Source organism: Cyprinodon tularosa, unplaced genomic scaffold, assembly GCF_016077235.1.
Source record: "Cyprinodon tularosa strain WSP-4 unplaced genomic scaffold, ASM1607723v1 ctg52, whole genome shotgun sequence".
Lineage (NCBI taxonomy): Eukaryota > Metazoa > Chordata > Actinopteri > Cyprinodontiformes > Cyprinodontidae > Cyprinodon > Cyprinodon tularosa.
The window spans coordinates 2,332,593-2,349,799 of NW_024039252.1; the positions used below are offsets into that span (position 1 = coordinate 2,332,593).

Below are 17,207 nucleotides of genomic sequence, written 5' to 3' on the forward strand. Positions count from 1 at the left end.
TTTTCCCCCTTTTTTTTTATTTAAATGGTATGCAATACTTAGAGAGCTTTCCTGTTGATTTTTATGAAAACTCGTTCATAAACCTTTTGTGAAAAGTACTCAGACGTCTCAGTAATTCTTCCATGATTTCTGAAGGGGTCATTATGCAAAATCTGCAAAGACAAAGGAAAGTTTTGAGTAGTTTTGTTGTGTGAAGCAACTGGAAAATCCTTTGTATTCTTTCAAGATGTAATTTAAAAAATAATAATAATTTGGTCAAAACTGAAACACTGTATACTTATAGTTTGTCTCACCTGATGTGATAGGTTCCCTCCTGTTGTCCATATTCACTACCAGGACTTGATAACACTCCTGCATCCTCCAGCAGTCTCATACAGTAAAATGTGTCAGGTTTCATTCCAAGCTCCTAAAAGACCCAAATATAAATCCACACATAATTCTCGTATTACATTATAAATTGTATTAAACTTAATTGTCTTTTATTTTGAAACCTTTGCTGTCTCAATGGCTTTGGGTGGAAGAAACACTCGTGGGAAAGCAAACGCTCCTCCTTCCACTGGTTGGCAGCTGAAACCTGGCAAGCTGTTTATGACTTCTTCCACCCTCCTCACATTTTCAGCAACTGAGGTCCTGATGTGCTGTGTCTCCTACTCAATGAAGAATATACCAACAGCTTTAATTTTGCATTCCCAAAATGTGTTCCTGTGAATTAAAAACAAAAATGGTCTACCTTCATATAAAGGGGATATGAGGGGTCTCCTGGTTGTGGAGGATTTGTCATCACATCCAAAGCAAACTGTCCCAACACTGGTGCACAGGAGTTAGCAGAGAACAGACTGTAGATGTGTTTCATCACAGCGGGGTCGAGGTTAACGAGCTCAACGTACCCAGCACGTAGACCGCACCTAAACCCAAGAAAGGCTCTGAAGTGTCAAATGTCTTTACAAAAAAAAATTAATATCCGATTCTACTGAAATACATGCAGTGGTTTTCTTTTTAGTATCCATAAGAACTACAGAAGCATTGACTTCTTGATGTGGGCAGATATATGGGGTAAGGAGTGTGGTTTATGCATCTCTTATCTTAAATTTCCAGTCTCAGTTTTTCTCCTTGGAGAAATTTCTACCAGCATGAATTAATATTTTATGAGCTCCTTATTGATGAAAAGCTAAGGCTGTTAACAGATGGAGGTCTAAAAGTGGCCAATAGAAAGGAAACTGATAAAAAAAACCTTTAGTGTGTTCAAAAGGAAATGTGGATATGTCATCACTGATATTAAAGGCTTCTTAAAGCATCTCAGATTCAATAACTTATTTTCCTCAGTTGTTTTTTTTTTAACCAAGGAGGTTCCTTAAAATCAATTGAATGGCGATAAACCAGATTGTGGCTTCTTTTTTTTATAATGTTCTATTTTTGGGTAACACCTCTGTATGGTTAACATGGTTCAAGCTTAACGACCCTGTAACAAATACGCAAACACTTGTGGGTATACTATTACTTCAGCCACCAATATGTTTGGCTCCTGGCTTTTTTAAACAAATGAAAAATGTCCTCTTTGTTAACCAAACCTTAAAGAATCATCTTGCTCCTAGATGAGGTGAATGAATCTACAAACTTCTTTAATATATTTTACCCTCCTGCTTCCATTCATACCTGCAGACAAACCATTTTATACTCGGTGACCCTGATGATTAAGTGTCGGTTAATATTTTTGGGTGGGACTTTTTTTGTGCGTTAAGGGAGAGAAAATTTGTAAAGTACTGTTTTATTTAATAAAACTGCATAAAGTTTTAAATATTTCTGATCCGTTTGGGTCAGATGATAACCAAAAATCAAACCCCAATAAGTTGACAATAACGGACTTCTGGCTAACAAACTTATTGGAAAGTAACAGTAGGCTATCAGAAAAAAAAAATCTTTAAAGTGTGCACCTAGTACGTACAAATTGTGGTATGGATATGATGCGACAAAAACTGCAAAGATCAGAATATTTGAAGGAGGGAACCAGAACTCCTTGGTGTCTCTAGCTGTGGATAAGCAAACTTTCCACTACGGCACTTTAAATGCAAGTCAGGAAAGTTGGAGGTTTGCAAATTACTGATTTACACCATACCGTTTTTATTCAATAGAATTCACAATACTCTGCAGGGGCATAAATAATGTTTTACCTGAACATTAGTTCATATATAACTTGTTTTCATTCAACTGATTTACCACCCGTTATGTTTAAGTCAATACTATAACTAATTGACAGAACTGTATTTTATTCAAATTGTTCAGGTTTTGAAGTGTGAAAGGTCAACAACGGATAACAGGAAAGTGAGTTCTGATTCAAGTACGGATACTTTCCTCGTTTGGGGGAGATTTAGAAGGGTAGAGTGAGAAACTGTAATTAAAGCTTGCATCCAGCAGAGTGAACGTTTTTTTTTTTTTTTTCTACATGATCACCTGATGGTTAGTGGTGTAAATCACCACTTTCATCACTGTAAGATGCTACAGCGTTTGGTTTGGATGTTTGGAGATAAAAGGTTCCATTCAAGTCACAAATCTATGATTGAATTAATGGGATATTATCTGATGATCTAACTGCCATTTGGATCAAAATTGCATCCTTTAATTATAAAAGAAATTATACCTGTTATCATTACTTTCATCATAGATCACCTATGTAGTATAGTCATGGTATTTTCAAAACAAAGCTGTTTAATGACGATGTGGATCAGTTTTTCATTTTGCATCGATGTAACTGAATCATTGATCATTTCAATATGTATTGATGTGAATCGCTGTATTGTGACATCCCTACTTTAATTACTTATGTTTTGTAACTCTGTTATTTATCTTAAGCTGTACATTGTTTGATTAAAAAACACGTACCTTGTGGGAAGGAATACATGTGAGATGACACGATTGAATACTCACTCTCCCATGAGGCCTTTAGAGGTTGTGTGGAAGGATGCCAGCTCCACTGTGTCTGACAGAGGAGACCCCATCTCAGCCAGAGCTCTTTTATAAGAGACAAACTCAGTTTCCTCCCCGAAAACACAATCCTGATACACCTGAGGAGGAAGAACCGGCTTTACATTTTAAAAGAATAAAATAGTAAAAGTCTGGATTCACTGACCTCATCGGCCAGAAGAAAAAGCCTCTTCTCTGCAGCAAACCGGATCACCTCTTGCATTGATTTTCTGCTCTGAACATAGCCTGCAGTGATGAAAAGGTTATGTCTGATTAAAATACAATGAAATCCTATAAATGTTCTGTATTCTGCCTGGATGTTGCTACCTGCTGGGTTTCCAGGGTTGATGACATACAGACCAACAGGGTTGCATACTTCCTTAGCAGAGCCCCAAGCTCGCTGTAGCTCCTCCACATCCAGCGCCCAGCCTTGTTCCTCTCTTAGATAGTAAGGCACTACCTCAGCTCCCAGTGCCATTAGGGATAAAATAGTGGTGGAGTGGCACGGCACTGGAGTCAGCACTCCTGTTCTGGGTGAGGCCTCAGGATTCACCAAGACCTTTAAAATGTTCTGAAGGGCCCAATTAATGAGAAATGTATCTAACCAGGTAACCAACAGGAGGAGGCAGCTGTATGAATTGTGATAGTCTGTGTACCGTTAGTGCCCACTGTGAGCCGGAGCTGATGTAGATGTTTTCAGGGTGACTTGGAACTCCACCATCCCGTCTGGTGATATATTCAGAGACTCTCTCGACTATTTCTGTTACTCCTGCTGTAGCAGAGTATGAACCTGGAGACAGAACTAAAACTCTTTAAAAGCAAAACAAAACAATTCTCAACTGAATAAATAGTTACCTTGGATGTGTTACGATTTAGTTCTTTGAGAAGCAGAACAATGAGATACAGATCTTTTGTCCTGACCACCAATAGACAGTTTAATGCCTCTTGAAAGACCGAATGTTTTATTATATTACTGTGTTTTTTTGTTTTTTCTATCTAAGTGTGTGTTTTTTTATCCTATTTTATGTTTTTATCTTTGCAATCAGACAGGTGAATTTCCTCTATCGGGGATTAATAAAGCATCCATCCATCCATCCATCCATCCATCCATCCATCCATCCATCCATCCATCCATCCATCCCCCTTTTTCCTTCATTCCTTTTGTATTCAATCAAAGAGAACCCCATATTGAATGTAAGCGTAACTCTTACCTACACTTCCCCCTGGACATGCTCTCAGCAGCATCTGAGCTCTCTGCTTGACATCCACCATCAGCTTGTCTCCATCCATAAGCTGAGGATAGAACGCTGCAAGAACCTAGGAGAGAGAGGACAATGAACAGTTTTTTCACAGAAATAAATGATTGTTTAAACCCTGTTTTTTTAACATCTCATCTTACCTGTCTTACAAATGAAAGAGGTTTTACACCTGCCCTGTGTGGGTCACCCCAGGAGACATCGATCACCTCCCTGTAGGACTTTTTTACGCCCTGTGATTTGTGACACAAAGAAATTTAAAAACAGAAAGAAAATGCATGTTTTCAATTCACTTCATGCTTCACAGCAATTTATTCTCTTACCTTTTTGAGTTCATCCTTGATCTGGTTTGTCCGCCTGGCCAAGACTGAATACTCCAGCTGCTTCATGTTTCTTATATTTAAACTGATCTCCTGCAAGGCAGACATGTCTGTGAAATGTCCTTCTTTATCTTTGACCAGACCAACACAATCTGAGCAGGACAACTGTGGATGTTCTTAGCAGCTCAATGCAAGTGAATTCCATCTTCTAGTCAAAGATTTACACGAGAAAATGTAGCAATAGGTGTTACATTAACATGGCCGGATTTTTGCAGTTTTTTTTTCCATGTGCCTTTATTAAGTAATCTGTAAAAACATCAGGCGATGTGTGGAATTCCTGTTTGTTATCTGTTAACTGGGTTCTGATCTGGCATGACATGACTAATGCAACATTTATATTCATATACATCTCAAATTTTTAATCTGCTCATATATCTTTAAACATTTCTTAAATGAATTGTGAATGACTACGGCCTTTTAAAAGTAAACTATATGAATTGATATGTCATGTTTCTGCAGCTACCTTAATGCTGGGTCTTAAGCAGTCTCTTGAAATATACCATTGTTAATTAGGTAAAGCATTGATTTTAGCATAACATCATTTAAGAAAACCTGGGAAAATCTTATCAATCAGAAACACACAAATAACTTAATCCTAATTCATGATTACAAAATTACTTATGAATCTAAAAAGTATTTTTGTGACAACAGAGCATAATTGAATGGCTGTGACAATAGTAATGGCACCACTATTGTCACAATAGTGATGGCACTCTTCTAAAATCTTATTTTAGACTGACAATTTGGGGATTTCATCAGCTGAAAGCCAAATTCATTTGAGCAAACTCTAAATTGTTGAAATGTAGAACTCTGTATTTGGTGAATCTGTGTCAAATATGAATTTCACCTTATATTTAATTTAGCACGGGACAAACTAGGTAAATAAATAGATATAATCACACTTTGATCCATTAAAATGCATCTGTATTTTTCTTTGCAGCAGCAAGAGATGAGGGGTCTGCAACTTTAGAAATCCAACAAGCCATTTTTGCTTTTTTTCAGGCTAAATAAAACTTATTTAGAGCTGCAAAAGTTGAATGCCATTTTTTTTTTTCAAATAAAAAAAATCTCAAGATTATTAAAAATAACTGTAGGATATTTGGAAATAGGATAGTTGCTATAAAAAATATTTCTCAAATTGCAGGTTTTGGGATAAAAAAACAAAACAAAAGAGATGTAATAATGATATTTAAAGAAGATGATTCAAACAGAACACTATGTAGTTTCCAATGTATGGAAATGTAATTGTTATGATTTGTAAATTAAAATAGATCAGTTAGTTCTAATGTTATGAAGAACCAGAATGGAAGTCCAAAGAGCCACAATGGTGATCTGATAGACCTTAAAACTGTGAAAGTTTAACTTAAACTGTTTGTTTGTTTCTTCATTTGAACAATTAATACTATGTTAAGAATAACAAGCACCAGAGACTCAATATATATTTCTTTACTTTAATGAGTGTAATATCTAAGCTCCCATTTGTAGTACACCCTAGGAGACACTCTGTCAAAAGAAAAAATGCAATATTCGCATGCAGATGCAATATATAAAACTATAAAACTATATAAGGGTTATGCAAAAACAAATGGGTAAATATAGTAGGTGATTATGGTATGTCATTTTTTTCAGGTGTTTTCTTTTTTCTTGAGGGTAATTTTACAAATACAACTGATACTTCTATGTAAGGGATACATACAAGATATAAATGCCATTGGATATACATTATACTGTAATAAAGTAGTAAGAAGAAAGTAAGATTGACCCATCTCTTCTTTGATAAAGAACTGGGGGGAAAAATTGAGCAAAATACTACATATCCTACCCTTAATGAAATTAGATGTTTTAATGATGTCTTCTTTTTTAAACCCAGGGTGGCAAATTACATGAATTATATTATACATTATAATTGTTTTACATCGGTTATTTCAGAATACAAATGTCTTTAGTGTCCCACAGTGGGTGGAGGGGCAATACAGGTTGGTCTGTGACAAAGCAAATAGACAAATAAATGCATAGAGAAGTAGGCTATACGGGAGACAAGATGAGGAAAAATCAAACGTCTATAATAGACCATAGGCCTACAGCACGGAAAAATAGTCATCTCAGAATAGCAAACATTGTTCAGTTATTTTAAAAAATAATACTAAGAAATTACACATGTTCAATATAACAAGCAAATGCTTGGCCCGTTACAAAAAATGAAATAAAAAAACGGAGCAGGGAAAAAAAATGGAATAGTGTAAGAAACGCAATCAACTCTGAAAAAAGTCCATACAACTATTATTATTATTTTTTTTTATGCTTTATTGGCAATTCTATGTAACATTACAGAATTAATCGAACATCAAGCATAGATATACAACAGTTGGTGAAACATTGGACAATTATAGGTGAAAGAATTACTTTAAGAAAGACAAGACATAGACGGTAAACAAAGTCCATAAAAATGTAAAAGAGCCCTTCCTCTGTACTCGGAGGATTTTCGGCGGCTCCGTTTCTACCCGGACGTAAATAACAGACGTGCTGTTCTACTTCCTGTTTTGTTTTCTTTTGGTCCACATCTGCTTGGCTCGACAGAAATGGAAGAAGCAGCGAGACAAAAACACAACCACAGCCTACAATTGAAAATATCACGTCTTTATAAACTAGACAGAACCTTTTAGACCCGACAGCAGAAGCAACGAGCCTTCCTCTGGTCCCAGTGCGTGAAACATGGCACTCAGCTCGGGTAGCTGGGCTCTCCCTGCTCCGGTTCCTGCCTCATCCCAGCAGCCTGCTTGCAGCGGCCCCGCTCCGGCAGCATGCTGCAGCACTGTCCTGATGTCTGTCCGCGTCTCGGTGTCCCACTCCGGGATCAGACCGCTGTGCCTACCTGGAGCGGGAAGCGACTCTCTGCGGCTGCAGCTCAGCATGGACCCCAACATAGCCGGAGAGTTCCGCCTGGCACTGCGAGATACCAGCGGAAATCGCAGTGTGGTGAGGTTTTATCTGTTTGTTTACCTGCAGAACTCTTTACTCTAACTCACAAAGTCTTTATTATCATGTTTTTACCTACAAGAGGAAGCAGATTGAGGAATGAGAGTCTGTTGTCCCAGGCTATATATATACATCACCACTCAAAAGCATACATAAAAACAGGTTGTTGACGTGAATGTATTAGAAATCAGCTACAGCGCTAATGCACAACATGCCAAATTGTCTGTTTGAATTCCTATTCAGTAGTTAAGCTCCTGAGGTAGAGGGACTTCATTCCAAGCTGCTCAGTTCAGAACCTCAAGGTGATTTGAACGAGAGAGTTGGGTTGTGTTACTGGTGACAAAATGGTTCGGGAATTGAGCTTTGAATCCTAAGGTTGTGAGTTCAAAACCCTTTACTCACATACTGCCACTGTGGCCCTCTGAGCAAGACCCTTAACCCCACACTGCTCCCCTAAGGAGATGGGTTCAATTGAGAGAGTTTATTTTTCCATTGTGAGATCAATACATTTATTTATTTTATAAATTTATTTTTTTACACAATGTTTTTTCACAATGACTGTGATTTGGTGATGCACAAATACTTTCAGTCAGTGGTGTCAAAAGTACACATATTTGTTACTTAAGTATAAGTGTTGATACTGGAGTTAAAAAAACACTCGGGTAAAAGTTGAAGTATCAACTTGACCTCTTTATTCAAGTAAAAGTGAAAAAGTATGTGCTCCAAAAACTACTTAAAGTATAAAAGTATACAGTAACCTTTAATAAAAACAGCCAGATTCCACTATATGAATTGAAAGCTCAATTTAAAAAAAAAATTTGAGATAGAGCCAAGGATGATGGAGTTCTTGTTGGTCTCCGTCTCCTTCTCCCGATACACTCTCGTCTGTGTCCGACCTTTCAGACATTTCAACATCTTATACTGAATCCAACATTGTAGCATGGCATAGACAATTCACGTTTGCAGTTTGAAGAACACCTGCTTGCTTCTGATTATTTCCTTTGGCACAGATTTGATGAATAGCTAACAAATGAGTGTTTTGCGTTATATGACTCATCCTATTAAACTAGTTTTTTACCAGATGTGGATGGCGCCAATTATCTGCTTTGGATGGCGCACATGACGTGAAATAAATATTTATAAACATTAAACCAAAGCCAAGAGTAATGAGGAACGTTTGTTTCAAAAATGTAAGGAATAGAAAGTACAGATACTTGTGTGAAAATGTAATGAGTAGAAGTCAGAAGTAGGAAGAAAAATAAGTAATGGAGTAGAGTATAGATACCTAAAACGTGTACTTCAGTACAGTAACGAAGTACAAATACTTCGCCTCTGCTATCAGTCAGGCAAATGTTTCTTTCTTTTAAGCAAAGGAAAAAATATAATAACATGTGGAGGGGCTTCAGTAAACCACTGTATGCTCCATCCATCAAGAGAACCTTTAGGGCCCTCCTGGATTTTCCCATATGAACCATACAGATGGAATAAATTAACTTCCTAATAACTTGATACCAGTAACTGTGAAGTGAGTGAAGGAGAACATTTTAAAATCTAATCAAAGACCTAAAAGAATCCCTGGAGCAAAGAATTTGAAGAATGTTGCGGAAAAAGAATTAAGATCTTTGGTTTCTTTTTTAGTTGCTGCAAGGTGGGAATCTGTGAGTCTGGCCCTCTTTGTGCTCCCTCTTAGTTTACCTGCCACTTCAGATAATTAATCAGGGACCTATGTCTTATTTTGCTTACATTTGTCTCTGAATCAGTTTGTGCTGGGAGGCATCCCTGATCTGATGGAGGAAATTAACCACAAAAAAGAATGTTTTTTTTTTTTTATCTCTAAGCTGTATTTGGAGAAAAAATGCTTTTCCAAGGAAAAAAAAAAAACATTAAATAAGCCCCTCTGTAAAGTTTGCTCTATTTTGCACTATTTTAAAGCATTACAGTAAATGGAATTTAAAACAGGAGAAATAAGAAATTCCATTAAGGTTTTACACTCAGCCAAATATAGACTTAAGTTGACTCACTTTATCTAAAAACAATAAGGTGTTCGCCTTCCCCCACATGATGTCCTTGTAAAAGGTTGCATGCTCCTTTTTCTTACTCACAATTAAGACCTTTTTTGATTTGCAGAGCTGTATTTTGATCCCACCTTCTTTATATCTATATGTTGAAATCTTTTCAGAGATCATAGACGGTCTCTTTCTTGCTAAAGCCAAAACCCTTTTTTTTGCCTCCATGGCCTTTTGTTCCCTAAAGCACCAGACATGGAGAGTCAACCCATTATGTAAAATAATCTGTTTTTTTACAAACTTTCCACCAGATTTCAAACAGATACACTTCAATAGACAGATTTGATTTTTTTTTTTTTCAAGTCCAGGTAAACTCGTGTTCAAATGTGAGAAATAAGAAAGATTGTTGAATAATTCACATTCATGCAAAGAGACTCAGCATTTTTTGTCTAAAATAGCTGTTTTAACTCTGCTAAAGCCGAACCATTAACCTGTTCAGATTCAAATCAATTTCCTCGTCGTCTTTCTGGAATTCTTACAATAAAGTGTTCTATTATGTATTAAACCGAATTTTTACTCCCATGAACTCTTTGTAAAGACATTTTATCACAGCCTGTGTTCTTTCCCTTCAGTTCATTGCAGAGTTTGACTTGCGCTCGGTTCAGTATGAGGTCAAATCCTCCCGCTGCCATGAGATGCGACTTGCTGCTGCGCCCCTCGACTGCATCCGTTTCAACTTCCGCTGCGACCGCGAAGCTGAAGCTTGGTCCACTGTGGTGCTGTCATCGCTGAGAGAGGCGCACAGAGGTCAGTGTGAAAACAATTCAACTGTCATATTTTAAAGGTGTTGGGCGACCACTGTAGAGTCCCTTGAAGAATGAACGTACCAGTTGAATTTTATTATGTTTAAACAGCAGACATGAATATATTTATGCAAAAGTTTTTACAGGCGTGGAGCAACAAATCTGAATTTGAGCAAGTATCTAATTGTTAGATTGGTGGGTTGGGGACTAACCTTTCTGCATGGATTACTCACCTCACATGCTCTTTCTGTTGATAAATAGAAAAAAGTGCTTAGAAAGTAATGTTAGTACTTGTTTTAAATGGGGAAATTCTTATTTGAAAGTGGAGCACATCATAGAATGCATCAAGCAAACCGGATGCTAAACAAAAATAACTTTTTTTTACAATGTACTTTCTATTTAACTATTTTTCTATTAACTGCTGCCCAATGATGTGTCGTCTTTCCAACGTGGAAAAAGAAATAATCGAACATTAAAAGGCCAAAATTGCTGTTAGACTCGTGTGAACTGCTGGTCAGCAGTTATTTGAAGGAGTTGTTTGTCAATTAGGGGCGACGGTGGCGTCGGGTGTAGAAGTTTGCTCTGCAATCGAAGGGTTGTCGGCTTTCAGTCTTGTTGTGTCGTTGGGCAAGACACTTAACAGCATTGCCTACTGATGGTGGCCGGAGGGTCCGGTGGAGCCTCATTTCTGTCAGTTAGCCACAGGGCAGCTGTGGCTACTATGTAGCTTTCCACCATCAGTGTGTGCGTGAATGAGTGAATTTAGTGTAAATCGCTTTGAGTATTGAGAGCAGTATAGTTATCGTGATAATAATTCACTTCAATTCAGTTATATAGAATTCATTAGCAACAAATCAAGTAAAAAGTTAATTCATTTAAATTCATGGGATAGGACTGCATGATCTCATAAAAAAAAATGAAATCAAGGTTGTTTTATGTTGGTTTTATTATTTCTGACCAAAATTGTGAACAGGATCTCTCTTTTTTTCCCTTCTCCAACCATTTTTATGTTTGGCTCCAGTGTTTCATTGGTTTGATGGCCTTTTGTGCTCTCTTATCCAGAGTTATTTGTCGTAGGACTTATCGTAGGTAGAATTAGGTGGTGGGCAATAAACTGCATTTACAATAAAATCGCAATTTAACAAAATACAATTATCAATTCGAACCGGCACTCAATTTCAATCTCACTATATTTAACAAGAGTAAGACAGTAAATTTGTCACTCCAGGCTTTTAAGCTGTGATTAAAAGCTCAAAGTGGGTTTGCAGCCACAGAAAGTTAGAGAGACTTGCACTTTTTCACATAAAGAATACAGTAAAGTCGGACTCTGGAAAACAAGCTTTCATGGAAACAAAGAACTGAAACCTTGGGGTGAAGCATCTACAAGCTTGTGTTTAATGCAAAGAAAAACTGCTATATTGGTTAAAAGTAATTTCTGTTTTGAATTTGGCAAAATCATTCAGCCCTAAATGGAAAGGTGTTTATTTCTTGCTCACACGCTTCTGTGTGGTAGAAAATCCACATTAGGTTTGTTACTACAACCTAAAGGACTCAAGAGAGAATGTTTGTGTCTAACTCTTGTTAAATAGAATATGACTAAAGATCCAGTGTCCAGTTTACCATTGGAATTGTTGGTTTTCTATGTGAGGAAACCCAGCAGATATCAGTGAATTATTGACTTACAGATTAACTTCTCCTTGATAGGAATTTAGCCTCCTTGGACAGTCACTGTCAGTGTCAGTGTCTTTGTCTTGCGCTAATCCCTCATACCAAGCGTGCGTTTAGTGACAATGTAGAGATAAAATACTTTTTAACTGGAAAAAACTTGTCGGTAGAGACACACAGGAAACATATAGCTTTGATTTCGGAGTACCGTATTTTCTGTGAGGGGAAATAAATAGTTTATTGCAGCAGTAGCTCCTTTATTGACTTCATTGTTTAATAATTATACTTATTTTGAAATATCTGTTATTTTCTCAACATTGATACTTCAGGTTTCTGATCTTCTGAGGAGGGGCTTTGATTTCCCTTTTAGTTCAATGAAAATTCTTCTGTTTCTGCATATGTACACATAACTGTATATTTCCAATCATACACTGAGATGTTGTATAGTAACTTATTTATTTCTCTCTGACAGTGGCAAATATAAACGCCTGTGAATCTGATGGCAAACACATCTCTGAAGCAGCCCCAGATCAGAGGACCTCCACCTCTCTGCTGCTCATTGGTGAGAGTAGGGAGTTTTCAACATTCAGCCTCTTTGTACGCCCTCATAGTCTGCTCTGAAAACGTCCCCATTTTATCCCTTGATTTTCAGAGGAGCTGTGTTCGGAGCTCTCCAAGGCGATCGAGGCAGGGGACATTCAGGCCGCCTCCCAGCACGCATCCGCTCTGGCTCGGCAGAAAGCGGTGCTGACGATACAGCCGTCCCCGAAAAACTACACCGATGGAGAAATAAGGTCTGGATAAAGTCGGTAAACATGAGATGTGAAGTGACTTTAACCTATGTTTCACCGCTGTTGTGGTGCCTGTGTGTTTCAGTTTATCTGTGGTGGTGGAGGATGCCTCTTCTTCTTGTTGTGTCACAGTGATCGTTTTTCCATACATGTCCGTGGCCACGCTTAAACAACAGGTGAGAAAACTTAACAGTGTTAAAAGCGAAACTTTTGGTGGCTCCCATCTACTAACGTTAATAGCTGTTCATCTCCAGGTCTTCCTGGAGTACGGCTTCCATCCGCGCGTGCAGCGCTGGGTGATCGGTCAGTGCCTGTGTGCCGATCCCAGGTCACTGGCTTCATACGGAGTTCAGAAAGATGGCGACACCGCGTACCTTTACCTGATCTCTGCCAGACAAGCTCGGGTTACACGGCAGCTGTTCCAGCAGGACCTGGACAACTCCCTGCTAGCTTCACCGCTGCCCCTTGGAAGCAGCCTCACCTCCCAGGTCTGGAGGGGTTACAGCACTCTGCCATCAAAGCTTCCCCACAACAACCAGGGTGAGAACAATAAATATTTTGGCCAGCTTGAGACAAACTGCACCTAAATCTGCTTGCATTAAGCCTGCTGTGTGAATCCATGCTGTTGGCTGTATTTTACATATTTAGTTGGATACCTTCTTTAATGTAAACGTTGAGTCAAGTGATCCATCTAAGCCATTTCACCAGTTTTTTCGTACTGCAAACACAAACTTCAGTGAATTGAATTAAGATTTTGAGTTGAAATAAGATTTTCAAGCATATTTTTGTGCTATAATGGCCTAGTCAAAACCCAAATTGAATTGTGATTGAGAATATGATGCAAGTTTGATGAAGTCCTGTTCACTACCTCTCCTTTTAATCTGGCAGAGCTTCAGGTATTCTACAGAGAATTAGGGAAAAAAGTTGGTTCCTAATGAGTATGGCTGATTTTTATTCCTATAGAAAAATATTTCCTTTCACTTCTGTTTTTATGTGTTGTACATGGAATTTCAATGAAATACGTTGAATTTCTTTAGTCGTGAACAAAATCCCCACACAGCAAATACAAGGTATGATTACTTTTGCAAGACCCGAAAATCGTACTTTGCATTTTATGGACATGGGGTTAAATATACAATTTCTATTAATCGGGTTGTTTTGAAATATTTAATAGTCTGGCCACACCAAAATCACCAAAACTGATTTTAATGGACCTGAAAAAGCAGCTTCTGTTCTTTAACCCTTAGGAGCATCTAGCCCGCCATATAAAACCTTCTTTACAATAGAAAGTAGCTTTATTAAAGTAGCTGCCAATGTGCAGTCAAAACATGCGTCTCGTATGTATCCTGGTTCTGATGGGAACACTACGACGGAGTATTAGGGCCATACATGAAGAGAAAAAATATTTTTGCCATGACGAGATTAAACTCGACATGTCGACTTTAAAGTCGACATGTCGACATTAAACTCAACATTTCGAGAATAAAGTTGAAATGTCATGTTGAGTTTAATCTCGACGTGTCGACAATTAAGTTTAAATTAGTTCAAGAGAGCCAACCGCTGCACAGGATACATGCACAGAATCCTATACAGTTGCAGCACGTCAAAGACTACCTTCACTCTTAAAACGCAGACTGCAGCTGTGGTGCGCGGTTGCTCTTTTCTCCAAACTTTGGAATGTCGAGATTAAAGTCGCCACGATATATCAACTTTATTCTCGAAATGGCGAGTTTAAAGTCGACACGTCGAGATTAAACTCAACATGACATTTCAACTTTATTCTCGAAATGTTGAGTTTAATGTTGAGTTTAATCTCGTCATGGCAAAAATATTTTTTCTCTTCATGTGTGGCCCTAATACTCCGTCGTAGAACACAGCTGCTACTTTCTATTGTTTTATCTTTTACCATTAGCATGTTGCAAATACTTTTTTGGTGAAAAAAGTCATTTGACTAACAGGTATTGAATAATAGGTATTAAAATATTCATAAATAAGGCCCACTAAACACCATCCCATTACTCTTAATATAACTTTAGCTTGCACTTAACAGTTAAGATAACTTGTTTACTTTCTAAAACATCCACAGACGAGCAACTTTCACATGAGGAGCATCAGCAGGTTGTTTTAGTTTTTTTAGGAAGTTTTGTATTCCTGTGGCATCCCTCTCATGTTTTTATCAGAACATTGGAAGGAATTTCTTTAGATCCCAGTCTTTCATCTTTTCAGGTTTTGAAGAGTTGTTGTTTCACTTGCTTTAATCTATTTTTAACAGAAACAGGCGGAGGGAATAATAAAGCAAGTGACATCAAAGATGTCCTTGATTTTGAGAAGCTGCACCTGAACGACCGCCCCAACAAAGCCAACAAGACGCAGGTATCTGAGCCGCACGCTGTTTAAATAGGCTGCAGATGGAGCAAGCGAAAGCTTTTTTTGCTTTCATGTAGGAAAAATCACATTTGACTTCATTTGTATTTATTTTTGATATCGCAGCAGACAGACTGGGCTTGTCCATCATGCACTTTCATCAACAAGCCGTCTCGCCCGGGCTGCGAGATCTGCGCGACTGCCAGGCCCGACCTGCAGACCTGCATCCAGCAGGTACTTCCATACATCTAACTCCAGATGAATCAGTCCTCTTAACACCTGCCCTCACACAGTCACTTATTTTTTTTTAATCTTTCACCAAGGAGAAAGGCAGGAGAGAGGATCGCAGGGAGCCTGGTGTAAGCAGCAGCTGACTGCCCCTCACCGCCGTCTGGATCATGCTTCTCGCTCACTCCCACACTCACCCCCCAAAAGTGAGCCGTTTACATCTGAAATACAGCTGTTGGCAAATTACTCACAGAAACAGAGTAAAGTGCACTGATTACCATCTGACAGATACAAACGTGTCGCTCGAACTGCGGAAAGAGTGCTTGGTCTGTTTATACATTGACATCATGACATGGAATCTCATTTGGTTAGACCTTTTTTTTAATTTATTTTAGAGTGGGTGTATATATGTGTATGTGCGTGTAACACAAACAGCCTGATATTTATTTTAGCAGGGAAAGGGAGCGAGGTAATTTCCTTCCTTCTGTCCGATTGCAGCCAAAGACGAGGGGAGGTCACTCGCAGCCTCCGTTTGCTGTGATAAGGAGAGGGAGGCGATGCCTTTTATGTCTGTTAATCAGTCATCTGCAGCAGTGGTGCCAAAACATTATTAGAAATAAGAGGGGAAAAAAGCATGGGTTGTGTACAGGATTGTATTTAGTGTAATATTTTTACCAAAATGCATTAAATATGTGTTGTATATTTCAATGTGTAGTTTAATTGTACTTGATTTCCTCTGAGCTGTGAAAGCGAAGAAGGATCCACTTTCACCGCATAATCTATATAAAAGAAGGAATCTGCCTGTGACTCAGTTTTATTTTTTCCAGACACCTGCAAGCTTCCTTACAGCTTTCTATCACACAAAAATGTCATTTATGGTCTGAGCTTTTTTCCATGCTGCTTAAAACACTGTTAATAAACTTATAACTAAGATCAGTTACACTGTTGTATGTATTTGGCCCTTGGTGCACAACCAAGCGTCTATTAACATATTCTCTAGGATTTCTCTTCTAGCCTATAAAAAAATGAAAAAAGAAATAACATAATGAACTAAAATCATCCCATGGAAACAAAACATTGTATTTTCCTAACAAGGAAAAGCCTTTAGTGATCTAAGCTTTGTGAGGTTTTCATTATCCATAAGTAAATGAATGTACGGTGATCATATAAGGAGGACTTTGGTGAAAACAAAATATGAGTTGATATCAAAGATCTAAAAAGTAAACCAATAAAATATCTCTCAAACCAACACTACCAGCTGCCCCGAGCTGTGAGAGCCTTTCCTCTTCTTCACCTATTCTGATTCTTGGTTTGGGTTAGTGAGATACCTAAATATGCCAAGTTGCTGCTGCTCTGATTGGTATATTTGTACCTGATTTACATAATAAATTAGATACATACAAAAGCCATTTAGTACAGTTGACCTTTACATGGACTTGAGTTTTGTCTGCAGTCTACTCTGAGTTCCAGTGATGGAAAAACAGCCAGGTAGAAAAGTAAAGCTCTAGATTATTCATTCATTTTGACCCTCATCTATAGTCATGACTGAAAAAAAGACATCCTGGAAATGAGCGGCTGACATGTTTGGACGATGGAAAACCTTAACCAATTTATAAGCTCGGCCTTATAAATTGGTTAAGGTTTTCCATCGTCTGTTAGTTTTCAGTAGTTTCTGGTTCTGTTTGGGGCGCCTTGTGTTTATTTGGAGTTTTTTTAATGGGAAGGTCCCACTGAAAGGAGACCTGTGGCACACCCAGAAAAAAAGCCTGTAAATGTTAGG

At 38.0% G+C, this 17,207-nt stretch overlaps 2 protein-coding genes across 2 annotated transcripts; one reads left to right on the forward strand and one right to left on the reverse strand.

Annotated features, from left to right (window-relative positions):
- Positions 1-9: 9 nt before the first annotated feature.
- On the reverse strand, positions 10-4,710 carry LOC119795664 (alanine aminotransferase 2). The gene is made up of 11 exons (XM_038303753.1): positions 4,538-4,710; positions 4,358-4,447; positions 4,170-4,275; positions 3,615-3,748; positions 3,286-3,529; positions 3,125-3,204; positions 2,923-3,059; positions 731-905; positions 492-647; positions 294-406; positions 10-152 (listed from the first exon to the last, which is right to left on the reverse strand). Exons 1-11 carry the CDS (start codon positions 4,640-4,642, stop codon positions 62-64), a joined length of 1,431 nt encoding a protein of 476 aa, XP_038159681.1. The 5' UTR covers positions 4,643-4,710; the 3' UTR covers positions 10-61.
- A 2,390-nt stretch (positions 4,711-7,100) lies between these two features.
- Positions 7,101-16,367, forward strand: LOC119795665 (ranBP-type and C3HC4-type zinc finger-containing protein 1-like). The gene is made up of 9 exons (XM_038303754.1): positions 7,101-7,570; positions 10,209-10,383; positions 12,517-12,606; positions 12,697-12,838; positions 12,921-13,011; positions 13,090-13,375; positions 15,108-15,208; positions 15,326-15,433; positions 15,523-16,367. The coding sequence occupies exons 1-9, from the start codon at positions 7,307-7,309 to the stop codon at positions 15,571-15,573; spliced, it is 1,308 nt and encodes a 435-aa protein (XP_038159682.1). The 5' UTR covers positions 7,101-7,306; the 3' UTR covers positions 15,574-16,367.
- The last annotated feature ends 840 nt before the right edge of the window (positions 16,368-17,207 follow it).